The 17,019-nt window shown below is 34.0% G+C and overlaps 4 protein-coding genes and 1 pseudogene across 4 annotated transcripts in view; 1 reads left to right on the top strand and 4 right to left on the bottom strand.

The window, feature by feature from the left end:
• Nucleotides 1-17,019, top strand: part of LOC123682738 — a 387,699-nt gene that overhangs the window by 162,297 nt on the left and 208,383 nt on the right. The gene's annotated exons all lie outside the window — the stretch shown is intronic.
• LOC123682743 (40S ribosomal protein S26-like) lies at nucleotides 6,614-7,469 on the bottom strand. Its single transcript, XM_045621513.1, has one exon. The coding sequence runs from the start codon at nucleotides 7,424-7,426 to the stop codon at nucleotides 6,944-6,946; it is 483 nt and encodes a 160-aa protein (XP_045477469.1). The 5' UTR covers nucleotides 7,427-7,469; the 3' UTR covers nucleotides 6,614-6,943.
• Nucleotides 10,500-10,922, bottom strand: LOC123682744 (40S ribosomal protein S2-like). Its single transcript, XM_045621514.1, has one exon. It carries the CDS (start codon nucleotides 10,920-10,922, stop codon nucleotides 10,569-10,571), a length of 354 nt encoding a protein of 117 aa, XP_045477470.1. The 3' UTR covers nucleotides 10,500-10,568.
• On the bottom strand, nucleotides 10,500-13,146 carry LOC123682741 (annotated as a pseudogene).
• LOC123682739 lies at nucleotides 12,967-16,720 on the bottom strand. Its single transcript, XM_045621508.1, has 2 exons — nucleotides 16,266-16,720; nucleotides 12,967-15,099 (listed from the first exon to the last, which is right to left on the bottom strand). The coding sequence occupies exon 2, from the start codon at nucleotides 13,966-13,968 to the stop codon at nucleotides 13,195-13,197; it is 774 nt and encodes a 257-aa protein (XP_045477464.1). The 5' UTR covers nucleotides 13,969-15,099; nucleotides 16,266-16,720; the 3' UTR covers nucleotides 12,967-13,194.

The following is a 17,019-nucleotide window of genomic DNA, read 5'->3' as shown; positions in this document are numbered from 1 at the left end:
CGGAATTTTTGGAAATAGCAATAATTCAATAATTTTGACTCTAAGAAGCCATTCTAAATTTTTTTTGGAGGTTTGAACGAAACATTTGAATGGCTGTAGTAACGAAACCGTTTAATATTTTACAATTCTGTTTTCATATTCGTGATTGATAATTGAAGGAGTACAATTGTACAAAATTTCATCCATTTCGGGTGAAATTTTTTTATCGCTGTAGACATGTAAAAAAAAATTTGTGTTCGATTTTTGAAAAAATTTTTGCACAGAAATTCTTAGAAAATTGTGTTCATTCAGAAACTAAAATTCAATTTGACCACCGGAAAAAAAAATTAGGAACGTTGCAGGTTTTCCGCCATTTTGTAATTCTTTTTTCGGATTTCATCAACTTTTCTGAATAGAGGACCCAAAAATACTGAGATTTGACCAAAAACCGTTTCTTTGAGTGTTATACAAAACTGACAACAGCCATAAGAATATTGCTCAAAATTGACGTTTAACACCCTGTATCTCGCTTATGCGTCGAAAACGGGATATATTGTATAAGGCAAAAATGATTCTCCCGATGTCCTCTACACGAATATATATGTTTGTCCAGTTTATGATGAAACACCCTGTATAATCAATAATTATAATGATTTTAAATCTTTCCAATTAAAACATGAATATAATACTAGAGGCAAGACCTATTTAAATGTTGAAAAATCAAAACGCACATATATACAGAAAAATGTTACCCATTGTATACTAACAATCTGGAATAAATTACCTCAATTCTTCAAGAGTAGGCATATTGTACAACAAAAGAAATCGTTAAAAAGTTTTTCACTTCGAAAATGCTATTATACTGTTTAAGAATTCATAGATGATGAAGATTTCACTGAACTTTAAAGTAATTAATTATTAGATAGTGTTAAGGTTTTTAGGATATGTTGTAGCTAAGAGTTAACCGTAGGATATAGGTTTTTTTTTGTATTTGTTCTTGTAACGTGATTCACATCTGTAAGATATAATGGATCAAATAAAGTTAATCTATCTAATCTATTTATTAGTTTACCTGCTGCTGTTCAACATGATGCTATGAGCTATTTGAAAAACGTGTGAATAACAGTGCATTAATTTGTGATATTTTTATATTATTATTATTTTGTACCTCAATTATGGCGAAGCGCCCTAATCCATCAAGAGTGCATAACGCGTAGGGCTTCCCCTTGCTTACCAAAAAAAAATTCTTGATATTTAAATACACATGTGAAATATTTTTTCTCCGATTGACAGCAAATATTAATTTTGCAGACAAATATCAATCAGTATTACTTTTCCTGCCTAGGCAGCAAAGTAAGTAGTTTCATGCCTAGGCATCATCAGAAATGATTAATGGGAATAAAACATTCCAAAAAGTTGTCAAACTATAATTATTATGGACATATACATTTCCATAGCAACCAACCAAACCAAGAATTGCATTTTTTATCAAATTTCATTTTAATTTATCACTACAAAAAAATGAAAATATCAATATTTAAGCTTTGTATCATCGAAATCGGATGAAAATAGTTATTGTCTAATAAAAGTTACTTTCAATAGTTATTTATTTTACTATAGGTAGCACATTAGTAGATTGATTGCTGCGGCTGATAGTTCATAGCCGAGTCATAGTATAAAAAATACTTATACATGGCTGAGAGTAGCTTGGCTAGGAATTCAGCTAAGGTAGTCAATCACTACTTTGTCGCCTAGTAAAACAAATTATTGTGTGACTTTTATATGACAATAACCGATTTCGATGAAACAAAGCTTGAATATTGAACTTAGAAGAACTGAATATATCTGTAAAAACCCCAAGTGATACCTGATAGACAGAACAAAATACAATTTTTTATTCCTATTCTGGTACTCTTTTCTTATTGCCCTCACTATTTTTTTTACGACTTATAATACGTGTCAAATATCAAATAATCATTTGAATAACCATTCTGAATTTCAGAAGAATATCAAAAATTTTCATCTAGATAAAGAGACCGACAACAATAACCTAATAAATCACATATCTTATATTCCTATACACAGTGTTGTGGTCTCCAAAGGCGCATTAAATGAGAACTCAAAAGCTACTCGAATTTTCCATTCTAGAAATCTCAATATGCAAATTTTTCTGATTTTCTCTGTGAAATCATACAACCAGAGATGATATATTTTTTTCTCAATTCAAATAAATTGCTATTTCTATTGTCTATACTCAAAATACGTCCATGACAGTAGTTCATTGTCATTTCTGTCTTCACAATATATTCAGCGATTTTCTTATTTAGTGTTATATACCTAAACAGTGGCGTACCTAGACCTGAGCCTTGGAGGGGGGATAAAGAAAAAAATTCAAATTTTCCTTCTTTTGAAGAAGTTTTCCAAAGAATTTTGCTTACTCATAATAAGATTGAGATATATAAGGTTGATACAAATAATGGATATTCCTCCTGGGGGGGATATATCCCCCTTATCCCCCCTAGGATACGCCACTGTATCTAAACTGAACTGAATTTCTAAAGTTTACAGAAACACAAATTTACTCTTTGCTGGGCTTCATCGAGAGTTGAGATTTTATTAGGGGCAATAAATACCAAACAGGCGGTTCTTCAAGTTGAATGGGTGTGTCAGGTACAAATCTACCAAAAATTTTCGGGTAGCTCCATCTAGCGGAATTGCAGTTTCAGCGCAAAGTAGTCTACAACCTTAACCACTGAACTTATATTGAAACAACAGGTCATCATAATCCAAAACTTCGTGTATTGTTTTACCTGATGTTTTGAGTGGAGAATTATTTCATAATTGGGTTGTTAAATCAATACCTTCTCCTTCTGTAGATGATTGGTAAAATGTGTGTTAGTTCACTGCTCAGACGATGAATTTCAAAAATTCAATGGATATTGACCGAAGCTAGGATATTTGAGCAATGACGACAAAAATGGTAGGATAGATAACCAACAAAGCTGATATCAAGCTATATAAATAATAATCTGTAAACAAAGTCTTGGCATTGCATTTATAGTTTGTTTATATTCTATTTTCATAATGAATATCGTTAAATCTGTTTTTTAATCTTCAATGAATTGTGTATTCAATTGAAAAATGTATTCGAAAGAGCAAATTCAAAAATTTCTCAACTTTTAACCACATAGAGATAACAGAATGAAATAAAATTTTAAAATTCACAAATAAAAAATTATTTCATGCAGAAATGCTTCAAGTAATTGGTGGGTGAATCAAAGCCGTTGTAACGATAGCTCAATGAAATATGAAATTTTGAAAAACAACAAGAAAATACAAAAGATACGCTGGAAGCACTCGAACATACCTTTGTTTGGATGAACGAGTATTGACGTCACCGTCTTTTTTTTTAATGGAACACTCCCATTTTGTCTCAATTTTTCGATTACTCTAGCTGAGCTGATTCCAAAAATGTATCACATGTTGATTCCAATTGGTACTGAGTGGACAAAAATACAATAGTTTTGTGTGTGTGCATAAAGTAAAGCCTAACATTCTTTATTAGTTAAATTGACAATATTATCAAAAATACTTATTGTCTAGCGGAAATTGGTTTCAATGTAACACCCTGTAGTTTGTTACATTCATTACATGTTTTCAAAATTAAAAGAAATAATTTCTTTTAAATTCTGTCTGCTAGACCACAAGTACCAAACATGTTTGGAAACAGCTCATTTTTATCAATCTAAAAATGTAACAAACTACAGGGTGTTACATTCAAACCAATTGCCGCTAGACAATAAGTATTTTTGATAATATTGTTAATTTAACTATTGTATATTTGTCTCCAAAGGTGCAATTGGAGCATGAAAGAACGGGAGTTCTAAAGGTCCTGTTTTCATGTCCGTGCTTTTCCATTAAGTTTTTTATAATTCTTTATATTCTTAAAATTATTATTTTATATTGCATTACAAAATATCAATGAGGTCGGATCTATTGTAACGGAATTATTTAGTAATATTTCAATATTCTGCTTAATTTTCTTTGGTTTTGATTACGCTACCAACACAAAATTATTTGCACGAGACTTGATATTATTATTCCAGAAAAACAAGCAATAGATAGGTAATTGTCGATAGTTTTTGCAAGTATCCTGAAAAGTGAAAAGTTTTCTCTATAGTCTATATACGCAGGCAAAATTTTAAATCGATCGAATATATAATCATGGGATTTAGTATTCATTTAATTTTTTTTATGGTAAATTTCTATAGTTTATTATATTATATGTTTGTGTTCATTTTCTTTTAGAAATAGCTCATTAATTTGTACTTCATTATATATGACTTGTTCCATACATTCTTTGTAATGTCAAAGGGATCAATAAAGAATTATTAATTATTATTATTATTATTATATTTTTATTTCAAAATTAAATTGTGTTGAACCTGTTTCTCGTTCTTCAATGAGTAATCCAAAACTCGAATAAATTCCATTTCTTTCTATACAAGTTTTATTGAATATTTAATCGAAAAATGTATTGAGAAGAGTAAATTCAACAATTTCTCAACCACTTACATAATGCATAAAATTCACAAAATAAACAATCCTATAAAATATAAGAGACTTGATTGAGAAAATAGATATCTATAATTTTTATAATATATTTTTCATAAATGATTCATTGAACAGTTGAATATATATTGAAAGTATTTCACACATAGGCTGCTAAACTGGTTTCAATTTTGAAAGTTGAAGTATAACTGCAATGTTAAATTTTTTCATAAACTAAATGGACTAAATTTTATTTCTGTCCTGTTATAATTATGGTACTGCCACTTCGCCACACTATTCAAATTTATCAACCAGATTTTTCCGTTTTCTTCTTTCAATTTTTGGAAGGAGAGAATTCACCGATTTTTTCACGAAAAAATTTATCGTTTTTATTTAATACCACTTCGACAATTGGAAGGATTTTCAATCGTTTCTCAATTATTTCAATGATGAATTTCAAAATTTTTGGGATTTTTACATTTTAATGAAAAAATACATACATCTTTTTAGTTCTTGTGTATTTCAATTTGAAAATTCAGAAGTTCAATGAGAGAAAAACATTCCATGGAGATTCAATTTATTATTCCATATAAACATTCAGAATCTCGAAACCATCAGTTGAAATATCAGCTAATTTTTTTTTTAATATTCTTCTTGCATTTTCTATGGTTCCGGTTATGCTATATCTACACAAATTTCTGCTTGAAAAGGTTATTCTATATAAACACGAAAAATGCCGAATCTAAAATGAGAGATTTTTGGGGCGCAAACGCTTTGATTTCGAGATACAGGGTGTTTCTTGTGGTCCTACTATTTTGTGATTATTATACCAAATTATCGAATATTCATTAATTTTGGCTACAAATTGATTAAATACGTATCAAAGCTTATAATTAATTCGTTCATCACATCGCACTTACTGGATCTTTATAATAATTAGGATATTCTGCTGATTACGAGAGCATTATTTGAAATTTTTTTTCATCGAAATCTTCAGTAGATACGACAAAACTACAAGAATTCAAAAAGTGTAGTACTGCACCAAAGTTTTTTTCATGTTTTTCTTAACTATCAGTGGTCCACCAAAAAATGTTTTGGAGGAAAGAATCGGGCACAGTTCCAGAAAAAATATCACCCTGTAGATTTTCTTTCAAAATTAGACACATGACGGAAAGTTCAAATTGGAATATCTATGCTAAATTTATGTTAAATATTTTGTGAAGGCTATGAATTTTGTAGAAGCCACTGAAAAGTTGTTGTAAAAAAAAAGTTACGCTATGAACCATAAAGCTGATATAGTATATTAAAGAATGAAGAACCTAATTGGCATTCAAACTCAAAAATTTCAAGTAGGTACCTCCATATAGAAAATTATCATCACATGAACAACAGGTTTTTTGGAAAGATTTTCGGATTTCAAATTGAATTTTTTATTGGATTTCTAAATACATCATTGATATAATTTTTCTGTTTGAGGTATAAGTTGATGAAATTTCCAAACTTATGACTTATTTCAGCTTTATCCGAGTCGTCCATATCTAGGTTTTGTATACTAGTTTGTACAGCAACATCTATCTTGAAAACATATTCAAAGCGTATTTTATTCAGTAATTATCGAAAACGCAATTACAAAATATATTTTTTTTATCTTGAAAACAATTCTTCTTAAGATATATGAGTACAAATCATTACATGGCACAAGAGTAGCCAATTTTTAATTGATAATTTTTAATCTACATAATTTAACATCAATATTGAACTACTATGGACAAATTTGTGTATATTAGATAAAATAACATAATTATGTACAAATTTAAAGCCATTTCTAACATTAAATATTGCTCAATTCCTATATCACAAAATTTTACAAGGAAAGTATTACAATAAGGAAAGTATGGATGGGTTAAAAAATCACAACAGAATTTCTAACTGAAATTTTTGATAAATTCAACATTTATGATATTAATAACGATTTTTTTTACAACTTGATATTTCTATATATACTTATTTTTGACATTTAAAAATAGAATTCGACAGTAATAAAAATTACCGTCTAGATATTGTACAATACAATTCCAGACTCCTTATTGAATCATTTGTAAATATCTATTCTCCTCCAAAAGAGAACTCAGAGATGATGTCATATCGTTAACTACCATGTTGTAACAAGCTTCTTTCTTTTTGAATTTTGCCAAAGAATCCGTTATTCGGCATGTTTTGGGGCATCAATTGCTGTGGTCTATTCAACATTGTATTCATCTGATTTTGATTATTAGGTGACATTATAGTCTGAGGAGGACATCTCATCGGTGAAGGAACCATTCCAGACGGCGACAACATTTGGCTTACGTTCGAAAGAGGAGACATCAATGGATTCCGATTATTATTATATCCTGGAGAAGCGGGAACTTCGTTAATATTCTGCGGAGATCCAACTATCTGACTCAAATTGAACATTGATGCCATTTGGTTTGAATTTGACATCGGAGATGGAATTATCTGACTTATATTCGAACCAGGCAAAGGCATCACTTGATTCATACTCATACAGAAATTTCCTCTGAGGTTGGGTTCTCTGGTCTCTACCAGGGAAGTTCCTCTGTGGGGGTGTTCTGATCCTCCTATCTTTCTTAGACCTATTTCTTACTACTTTGCTGTGGATGGCGCAAGACACAAAGTAGTGCAACTTGGCATAAAGTTTGGGCAATGTGTATTGGTTATATACTGAAGCCTCGGTGATATCTCTGACAGCGGCAGCTTCGACGATATTTCTAATCACGAATTTTTTGATTGCCTTGTCTTTGGGGACGCATCTTGCACAGTTGGTGCAACGGACGGGCTTAACATGACCACGTCCATGTTTGGACCTTCCTCCATTACGCCTTTTGCAAGTCATTTTGAACCACTATAACCGGAACGTTACAAGAATTACAACGTCTGTGTCATGTTATTCACATTAGATGAAGGCGATGGTAACATTTGGTTCAAACTAGGGTTTCCCGGGGAAGAAATCATTTGATTCAGACCTCCTGGTGATGGCATAACTCGGCTCACTTCTTGTGGTGACATCAAATTAGTGTTTTGAGGTGACATTAACTGGTTGAGATTTGAAGATGGTATAACTTGATTCAAACTGGCTGGAGAAGGTAAAATCTGACTAGGACTCGGAAGTGGTTTGGTGACTGTTTCACTCCAACTCATGTTTGTGTTGATCTCAGATCCAATTTGTGTGTCTGCAACTTGATTCAAATAATGCACCATTTCATCTGGGATGACAAGTTTATTCTCGACCATTTCACTTTCTCCCACTTCGTCTAAGTTGACTGCATGGTAGGGATGTAATTCTGTCAGGCTGGTAGATCCTTTTAGTGGTGATAACGTCACAGATGACGTTCTTGGTGGGGGGCTTCTTCGATCACTTATTGTATGACAGGGTTCAGACGTCCTCCTGACTTCTGTACTAACAGTTGTCTTCGAGTTAGTTGAATTTTCCAAGTTATTCATCCAGGTTTGTTGGGCAGCAGTTTGTTGGAGCGACGCACTTTGGGTCTGAAGCACTAAATTATTCGTGTGTTTATTGCAGGAATTCTGTAATCTTTGTGAGTGGCCAGCTAATAACTGAGATGGAGGAGCTGGTGGTATACAACTACCACCATTTGTGTTGGTTGAAATTTGGCTAGATCTTCTTGATGTTCCTGCAGATATTGGGTCGAAAAACAAGCTGGGACCAATTCCTGGTCTCAAACTAGAAGAGGCCAAACTACTTTTTCTGCTCATATCTGCGCTTCTCATACTGCCGTAATAAGAACTTGACAGTTTAATTGCTGTCCCTTCTTATCTGCACTAGAATGTTATTTAATTGCATCCTGTGTTGCAAATCTGTGATTGAAGAGTTGGGTTGAATCTGGGTGTTCACTCCATTGCTGTGATGCTCCAGTTGTAAGAAAGTTTCATTTTAACTTTGAAATTTTTTTCTGGCTGTCGAAAGAAAATTGCTGAGTACAGGGTGTCACAAATCCGATGTTCACCGAATGCATATCGAGAACTAAAAGACTTATAGAAAATACCTTCAGAGACTCCCGATTTATTTTTCGAAATAATGAAATATCACAAAGCAGATTATATGTATATCTTGATTCGTTCTCGGCATTTCTGAAAAATTACTGTTTCTATATTTCACTATGTCTGGATTTAGGTGATAATGATATTTTTTCTTTGGGGAGGTAACATTGGAGATAAAGGAGGTTTTATCTGGATTCTCGGTTTCAACCTGCAACTGAAGCATAGCATTTTTATTTTGTTGTGGGGTTTCCTCGATTTTTTGAGTTTCCTGGCATTTCCTCTCTTTATAGGCTTTCCTCCGGATTTCCCATGGATTCGTAGCCGGGAGTGGAGCAGGAACGAATTTCTTAGATGCTGCGGCTGACCGAAATTCTTTGCGTGATTTTGAGCCTGATAACTCATAGGTATTACCTTTGTTTTTTTAAAGAGCCATACAAGCCTATTCTAATTTTGAAGAAACTGTTTATAATGTTGCCAGAGTTCTGTTTCAAATTTCCTGAGTTTAAGAGTTGACTTTTTCACTGAAAAAAATTGCGTAAATCACATGAACTAATACAGAATTTATAATTTGTACAGAATTAGTAATTATAAATAATTCATTAAAACTATTGAAAAATAAGCATTCTTGAAATTGACTCACATAATACTCCTTCATCCTTGTGATTTCTTATTCTGTATTACGGAATAACATCTTTGAATACCTCTCAGAGGGACATAATTGCTAGCTTTCTGACTGTTATGTATACCACAAGTGTTTGCTCATCCATTATCTTCAGTAACATTCTCAAGTTGGTTACTTTATCCTCGGGATTTTCAAGAACTTGAGAACTCAATACACCAATTTCTAGTTCTCGTTGAGTCAAAGCTTTATTTCGCTGTGCAAAGAGTTGAGCAGCAGATAAAGGTTTAGAAAGGTCAAGATCGTCTCCTATACGTGTTTCAAGTGTAAACTCACAGGCTTCCTCCTCATCATCTACTTCTGGTTCGTTATGTTCAGATATGTTGTCTATATTTCTCTATATTGATATGTTTATTGAGTTTCTCGAATTCATTTTTAATTTCGAAGAATGGGTTGTTACCCGGTCCTACCTTTTTATTTTGTTGTGGGGTTTCCTCGATTTTTTGAGTTTCTTGGCGTTTCTTCTCTTCATAGGCTTTCCTCCAGATTTCCCATGGATTCGTAGCCGGGAGTGGAGCAGGAACGAATTTCTTAGATGCTGCGGTTGACCGAATTTCTTTGCGTGATTTTGAGCCTGATAACTCATAGATGAGGCTTTTGTATTACCTCTGTTTTTTTGTAGAGCCATACAAGCCTATTCCAATTTTGAAGAAACTTTTTATAATGTTGCCAGAGTTCTGTTTCAAATTTCTGAGTTTAAGAGTTGACTTTTTCACTGAAAAAAATTGCGTAAATCACATGAACTAATACAGATTTTATAATTTGTACAGAATTAGTAATTATAAAGAATTCATTAAAACTATTGAAAAATAAGCATTCTTGAAATTGACTCACATAATACTCCTTCATCCTTGTGATTTCTTATTCTGTAAGACGGAATAACATCTTTGAATACCTCTCAGAGGGACATAATTGCTAGCTTTCTGACTGTTATGTATACCACAAGTGTTTGCTCATCCATTATCTTCAGTAACATTCTCAAGTTGGTTACTTTATCCTCGGGATTTTCAAGAACTTGAGAACTCAATACACCAATTTCTAGTTCTCGTTGAGTCAAAGCTTTATTTCGCTGTGCAAAGAGTTGAGCAGCAGATAAAGGTTTAGAAAGGTCAAGATCGTCTCCTATACGTGTTTCAAGTGTAAACTCACAGGCTTCCTCCTCATCATCTACTTCTGGTTCGTTATGTTCAGATATGTTGTCTATATTTCTCTATATTGAATAAAAGAATATGGAATAAGAATTTTTTATTCCTTAAATTATCATACATTAAAAAAAAATTTTAACGGTTGGATTTGGCTACTCTCTCCAACTCATCCTTCTTCTTGATAGCATAAGAATTTGATGATCCCTTTGCTGCGTTGATGAGTTCATCAGCCAAGCAGGGGTAAGGTAAGCGTAAGTCTTTGCAAAGGCTGCAAATGTGGTCCTGGCGAAATTACCCAAAGTACAAGTTGAACCATTGGAAGAGGTGTAACAATCTTCAACACCAGCCATTTGCAACAATTTCTTTGGAACTGGAGCAGACAATATGCCTGTACCTCTAGGAGCTGGAATCAGCCTCACGGTAACACTGCCACATTTGCCAGTCACCTTGCAGGGTACTGTGTGTGGTTTACCAATTTTATTTCCTCTGTTTTTTTGTAGAGCCATACAAGCCTATTCCAATTTTGAAGAAACTTTTCATAATGTTGCCAGAGTTCTGTTTCAAATTTCTTGAGTTTAAGAGTTGACTTTTTCACTGGAAAAAATTTCGTAAATCACATGAACTAATACAGAGTTTATAATTTGTACAGAATTAGTAATTATAAAAAATTCATTGAAACTATTGAAAAATAAGCATTCTTGAAATTGACTCACATAATACTCCTTCATCCTTGTGATTTCTTATTCTGTAAGACGGAATAACATCTTTGAATACCTCTCAGACGGACATAATTGCTAGCTTTCTGACTGTTATGTACACCACAAGTGTTTGCTCATTCATTATCTTCAGTAACATTCTCAAGTTGGTTACTTTCTCCTCGGGATTTGCAAGAACTTGAGAACTCAATACACCAATTTCTAGTTTTCGTTGAGTCAAAGCTTTATTTCGCTGTGCAAAGAGTTGAGCAGCAGATAAAGGTTTAGAAAGGTCAAGATCGTCTCCTATACGTGTTTTAAGTGTAAACTCACAGGCTTCCTCCTCATCATCTACTTCTGGTTCGTTATGTTCAGATATGTTGTCTATATTTCTCTATATTGATATGTTTATTCAGTTTCTCGAATTCATTTTTAATTTCGAAGAATGGGTTGTTACCCGGTCCTACCTTTTTATTTTGTTGTGGGGTTTCCTCGATTTTTTGAGTTTCTTGGCGTTTCTTCTCTTCATAGGCTTTCCTCCAGATTTCCCATGGATTCGTAGCCGGGAGTGGAGCAGGAACGAATTTCTTAGATGCTGCGGTTGACCGAATTTCTTTGCGTGATTTTGAGCCTGATAACTCATAGATGAGGCTTTTGTATTACCTCTGTTTTTTTGTAGAGCCATACAAGCCTATTCCAATTTTGAAGAAACTTTTTATAATGTTGCCAGAGTTCTGTTTCAAATTTCTGAGTTTAAGAGTTGACTTTTTCACTGAAAAAAATTGCGTAAATCACATGAACTAATACAGATTTTATAATTTGTACAGAATTAGTTATTATAAAGAATTCATTAAAACTATTGAAAAATAAGCATTCTTGAAATTGACTCACATAATACTCCTTCATCCTTGTGATTTCTTATTCTGTAAGACGGAATAACATCTTTGAATACCTCTCAGAGGGACATAATTGCTAGCTTTCTGACTGTTATGTATACCACAGGTGTTTGCTCATCCATTATCTTCAGTAACATTTTCAAGTTGGTTACTTTCTCCTCGGGATTTTCAATAACTTGAGAACTCAATACACCAATTTCTAGTTTTCGTTGAGTCAAAGCTTTATTTCGCTGTGCAAAGAGTTGAGCAGCAGATAAAGGTTTAGAAAGGTCAAGATCGTCTCCTATACGTGTTTCAAGTGTAAACTCACAGGCTTCCTCCTCATCATCTACTTCTGGTTCGTTATGTTCAGATATGTTGTGTATATTTCTCTATATTGAATAAAAGAATATGGAATAAGAATTTTTTATTCCTTAAATTATCATACATAAAAAAAAAGTTTTAACGGTTGGATTTGGCTACTCTCTCCAACTCATCCTTCTTCTTGATAGCATAAGAATTTGATGATCCCTTTGCTGCGTTGATGAGTTCATCAGCCAAGCACTCAGCGATAGTTTTGATATTTCTGCTTCTCTGTTCTAGTTTTGATAATGCTGCTTCTCTGGCACCAGTACAGAGTAACCACAAAGCTTGGTTAACTCTTCTCAAGGGAGACACATCTACAGCTTGTCTCCTAACGGTACCTGCCCTACCAATACGTGTAGAGTCTTCTCTAGGACCGGAGTATATGATAGCAGATACCAAAACCTGGAGTGGGTTTTCACCGGTTAACAAATGGATAATCTCAAAAGAGTGTTTGACTATCCTAACAGCCATTAGTTTTTTTACATTATTTCTACCATGCATCATGAGCGAGTTTGTCAATCTCTCAACAATGGGACACTGGGCCTTTCAGAATCGTTTAGCAGCGTATCTACCAGCGGAATGGGGAAGATACTTGGCATTTTTTTCCTTAACTGCAATATAATCCTGCAGAGAAATGTCATTCACTTGCATATCCTCGCAATTCCATCTTCCGAATAGTTTGATTTCTGGGAGTTCAGCTATTTGGAGACCTCCAACAGCTCCTTGGGAGTCATCAAATTCATCAACCATTGTGACTAACGGGATTTGTTAGAGTTTTTCACCATATTGATATGTTTATTGCGTTTCTCGAATTCATTTTTAATTTCGAAGAATGAATGATCCTACCTTTTTGTTTTGTTGTGGGGCAGGATCGGCCTCGGGTTCAACGAGGCAGAAGTTGTGGGAGTGGAGGTTTGTATCGTGGTAGAGTTCATAGAATGCAAACTATTGGGTCTTGGAGATTTTGCGATGTTTTGGGCTGGCTGCTGCAGTTTATTCATTATGGGATGCTCAGAAGCCACTATAGACAGCATTTGCAAGTTGCTCAGATTCGAAGACTTCTCAGCGTTAGGCATTGATTTGAGAGCTCCTAGGTTCCTATTGGTGATCATCATGTTGATGCCGTTTTTGGTGATTGTGGTCGCGGGTTTGGGGGAACTATCAGGACTTTTGTTCGACAAATCTAGAGCTCCTATGCTATCACAGACATCAGGCGTTTTAGGTATGATACTTATAACAGATTTCAAGTTGATACTCTTCCGGATCCTATCCAGAGGAATCGTTGAAGATAGCGGCCTCTTTTGGACGACCTTTTCAGCAGCCACTCTGTTTGCCACGAATTGGCTTCGGGATGTTGGAGGTATCAAAGTTATCTCCAAACTTGGCCGTTTATCTGGCATCTCTCCATCGTTCTCTGTTTTTCTCTTAACGCCAGCCTCTATTTTGCTAACGGTGAAACCTGGAGGGTACTTGTGCAGGATCTTCGAGGTGGCGTCTTCAACTTTCTCGTGCTTAGGGGTATTTGCAGGAGGGGAGCTAATTTTCCTCGGCTCAATGGTATACTGCGGTTGAGCGTTACTCATCTTTGCCAGGTTCTGTTTACGCTTCGCCTCCATCGTGTTATGTTTGATTTTTTCTATATTGTATTTTTCTGTATAAGATTGGAAAGATTTCAGGAAAGTTTTTTGTTTTTCACTATCTGATCTTTCGAATTTCAATACAGGAACTGTTTTTTCAGTGACGCCTCACTCTTTAATAGCCGGTCTAACATCTTTATTCACGATATTTACACTGGGTTTCTTACCGTCTTTAGAGTTTTTGACGAGATTTATCGTTATACTTTTGATCTCTTCTTCCTTTTTCTCGTTTGAGGAGTCTGACGTTTCAGGAGTTTCAATAAACCTGACCTGTTTGCTGTCACTTTCTATCTTCCTCTCGAATTCTTGTGCTTTATTCAATTTTATTTTCTCTTGTATTTTATCTACAATTGACTGTTTAGTGGTATTCACGTTACTCGTGGACACAGTCTGTACAGTTTTATCCTCGCTACCGACGTGTTTATGTCTGACTTGTCTCATTTGTAAAAGCTTCTCTTTAGTGCTGATCTCGTATGTTTCATCCGCGTAATTTTGGGAACTTCTGTGATGTTTGTGCTTATGACTATTATGTGGAGTTATTTTGACCTTCAATTACAGATCTTCCTCCTCATTTGATGTAATTTCCGCATGCAATTTTCACTTTTTGTGTACGGATTCATTCTTTGAATGTTTGGACTTCTTCCGTTTTTTGCTCACGTAATATTCATCGTTCCTCTCATCTAGTTTCTTTTGAAGAGCCAATTCCCTATCTTTTTTCTCAGCGAATCGCTTTATCTCTTCTTTATCAGGCTCGACATATTCATATACATACACTGCTTCTTTTTCTGACGTCTTCTCTTTCTCTTTTTCAGGAGTCTTAATTTTTATCTTCTTAGTGCTTTGCAATTGAAGATTTGCCATAAAGATTTCTTTGTCGAAACTCTGATCCTCGGTGTCTTCAGCAGGGCTTTTTGGAGGTTCTGGTTTAGGAGTAGGTGGTTTTTCAGGTACTTCTTCTTGCACCTTTTCGACTTTTTCTGGTTTCGGTTTATCGTCCACTTGAACGATTTGAAGCTGTTTGGAGCCCGAGGTTGAGGTGGTGTTTATTATCCGTATCTGCTTTATCTTCATGGGACTGAAGATGCGGTAAAAGAAGCCCATCGGTTTAGTCTGTAACAAGAGAGAAATTATTGTAGAGATGCTGATATTGAATACTATAGATATAATGGGTCTGGATTTGAAGGGAAGAACATACTGCGGATACTTGGGATGTTTGGGAGAGAAAGTCACTTCCATAGATACCGTTAAATTTCAGGAATTGAATCTAGACTTCTTCGAGATAGGATCGCCAAGTCGAATCAGTCTATAAAAAATTTGGTAGTTCTTATTACGCTATCAGCAGGGTTGATAATCGATTTATGCAGGTTTGTAGTTCAAAAGAGAATATTATGTTTGATTTTTAAATTCATGTGATTCATGTTAGTCTCTCTTATTCTTCCAAGTTTGTTTATACAGGGTGTTCTATCATTGACGAGACGTTCTATTATGGTTAAGCGCTGATATTGTCGCTATTTTTTTCGACTCAGTATCTTTAGGCTCCACTTGAGCTACATTCTTAAATTGTTTGGAAATATACAGGCTGCACCAAAAAAGTGTAAATGAACAAACATACGTTTTTTCTTATGAAACACCCTTTTTTATTGAATTTTAGACGGGTCTTCGGAATAATGTCATAACTTCGAACTGAATGAATTTAATTCAATGAGATTTTGAAAGTGAATACTAGAAGAAAGGAGGTAAGTACTGACTTTTGATTATCATTTAAACGTTTATAACGGACATATTCCAAATGACACACCCAATTTTTTATTTACCTCCGTTCAATCAATACAGGGTGTTTATAAAAAAAAATACCTTGAATATAAAATCAACAAGTGTTCATAACTATTAGTTTTTCTAGAAATGTTCCAACTTCTGCTCGTGTCACTACTGAATTTGAATGTTTTTTTTTATTTACTAGACTACCATTAAACTGACAAATGTAATAAAGTTGGTAATATGTGAATTGTCCTAAAAAAAGCTATTTTACAATTGGTGAATATCTAGCTGATGAAAACTTATTTGTAATTTAGATATGTTATTCGCGTCGAAAATGACAGATTCGTCGGATAATTTCAAGAAAAAAATATTAACAAGAGCCCGCATTTGTTTTCGAGATACAGGGTGTTAATGTTTGATGATATGATATGTTGTCTATACTTCTCTATATTGATATGTTTATTGAGTTTCTCGAATTCATTTTTAATTTCGAAGAATGGGTTGTTACCCGATCCTACCTTTTTATTTTGTTGTGGGGTTTCCTCGATTTTTTGAGTTTCCTGGCGATATTCCTTTTCGAGGAGCTGATGGAGGTCATTCAATGTACTCTTTGTGTGGTCAACGATGACATTCCCAACCTTTGCATGGCTAGGAATAAAAGTAGAGCTCGAATAATCGATGCACTCGGTATTACTATCCTCATGAGCCGTTTGAGATAGACCATCACTCTCAATAAAAATGGGTTTACCATGTTCATCGAACCCATTGAATATTTTTTGTTTGAATTGTCGATATTTGTCATCGAGGAAATCGAGGGCGAATGGAAAGTGATCTTCCGGTTCTGGGTAATCATCAAGTTCTTGATAAAGGATGCTCTCCTCTATGTGAGCTTTGAATTTATTGAAATTTCCCAACTGTTTTCCTCATTGAAGAATCCGCTGTTCACAAAGGTTTGTTCTTCTTGTTAATGTAACCTTGAATGCAATAAGTCATAATGAGAAATAGTTTGAAATATTTATGAAAGAGATAAAGTTATTCAAGAGGTATACTTCATTATATGAATTGTGAGTCTAATTCCAAGTTGAAGATGTTATTCTTAGCTCCATTTTCACTCGTTACTTTAATATTTAATACATATTTGTCAAACTTTTTCAGGCCTTGTATTAACATGGCTAGTTCCCAAGAACTGGTAATGAATGATCACTTTTAGAGATTCTACTTAAAAAAAAAAATATAAAGAATTCTGATTGAGGAAAATAATTGATGTCATTT

Source organism: Harmonia axyridis, chromosome 6, assembly GCF_914767665.1.
Source record: "Harmonia axyridis chromosome 6, icHarAxyr1.1, whole genome shotgun sequence".
Taxonomy (NCBI): domain Eukaryota; kingdom Metazoa; phylum Arthropoda; class Insecta; order Coleoptera; family Coccinellidae; genus Harmonia; species Harmonia axyridis.
Note: the sequence above shows the minus strand (reverse complement) of the source record. Positions and strands in the feature narration are given on the sequence as shown.

Coding starts and splice junctions, on each gene's coding strand:
- LOC123682743 (XM_045621513.1), bottom strand. CDS start 7,426: ATGACTTGCAAAAGGCGTAATGGAGGAAGGTCCAAACATGGACGTGGT.
- LOC123682744 (XM_045621514.1), bottom strand. CDS start 10,922: ATGGCTCTACAAAAAAACAGAGGAAATAAAATTGGTAAACCACACACA.
- LOC123682739 (XM_045621508.1), bottom strand. CDS start 13,968: ATGGAGGCGAAGCGTAAACAGAACCTGGCAAAGATGAGTAACGCTCAA.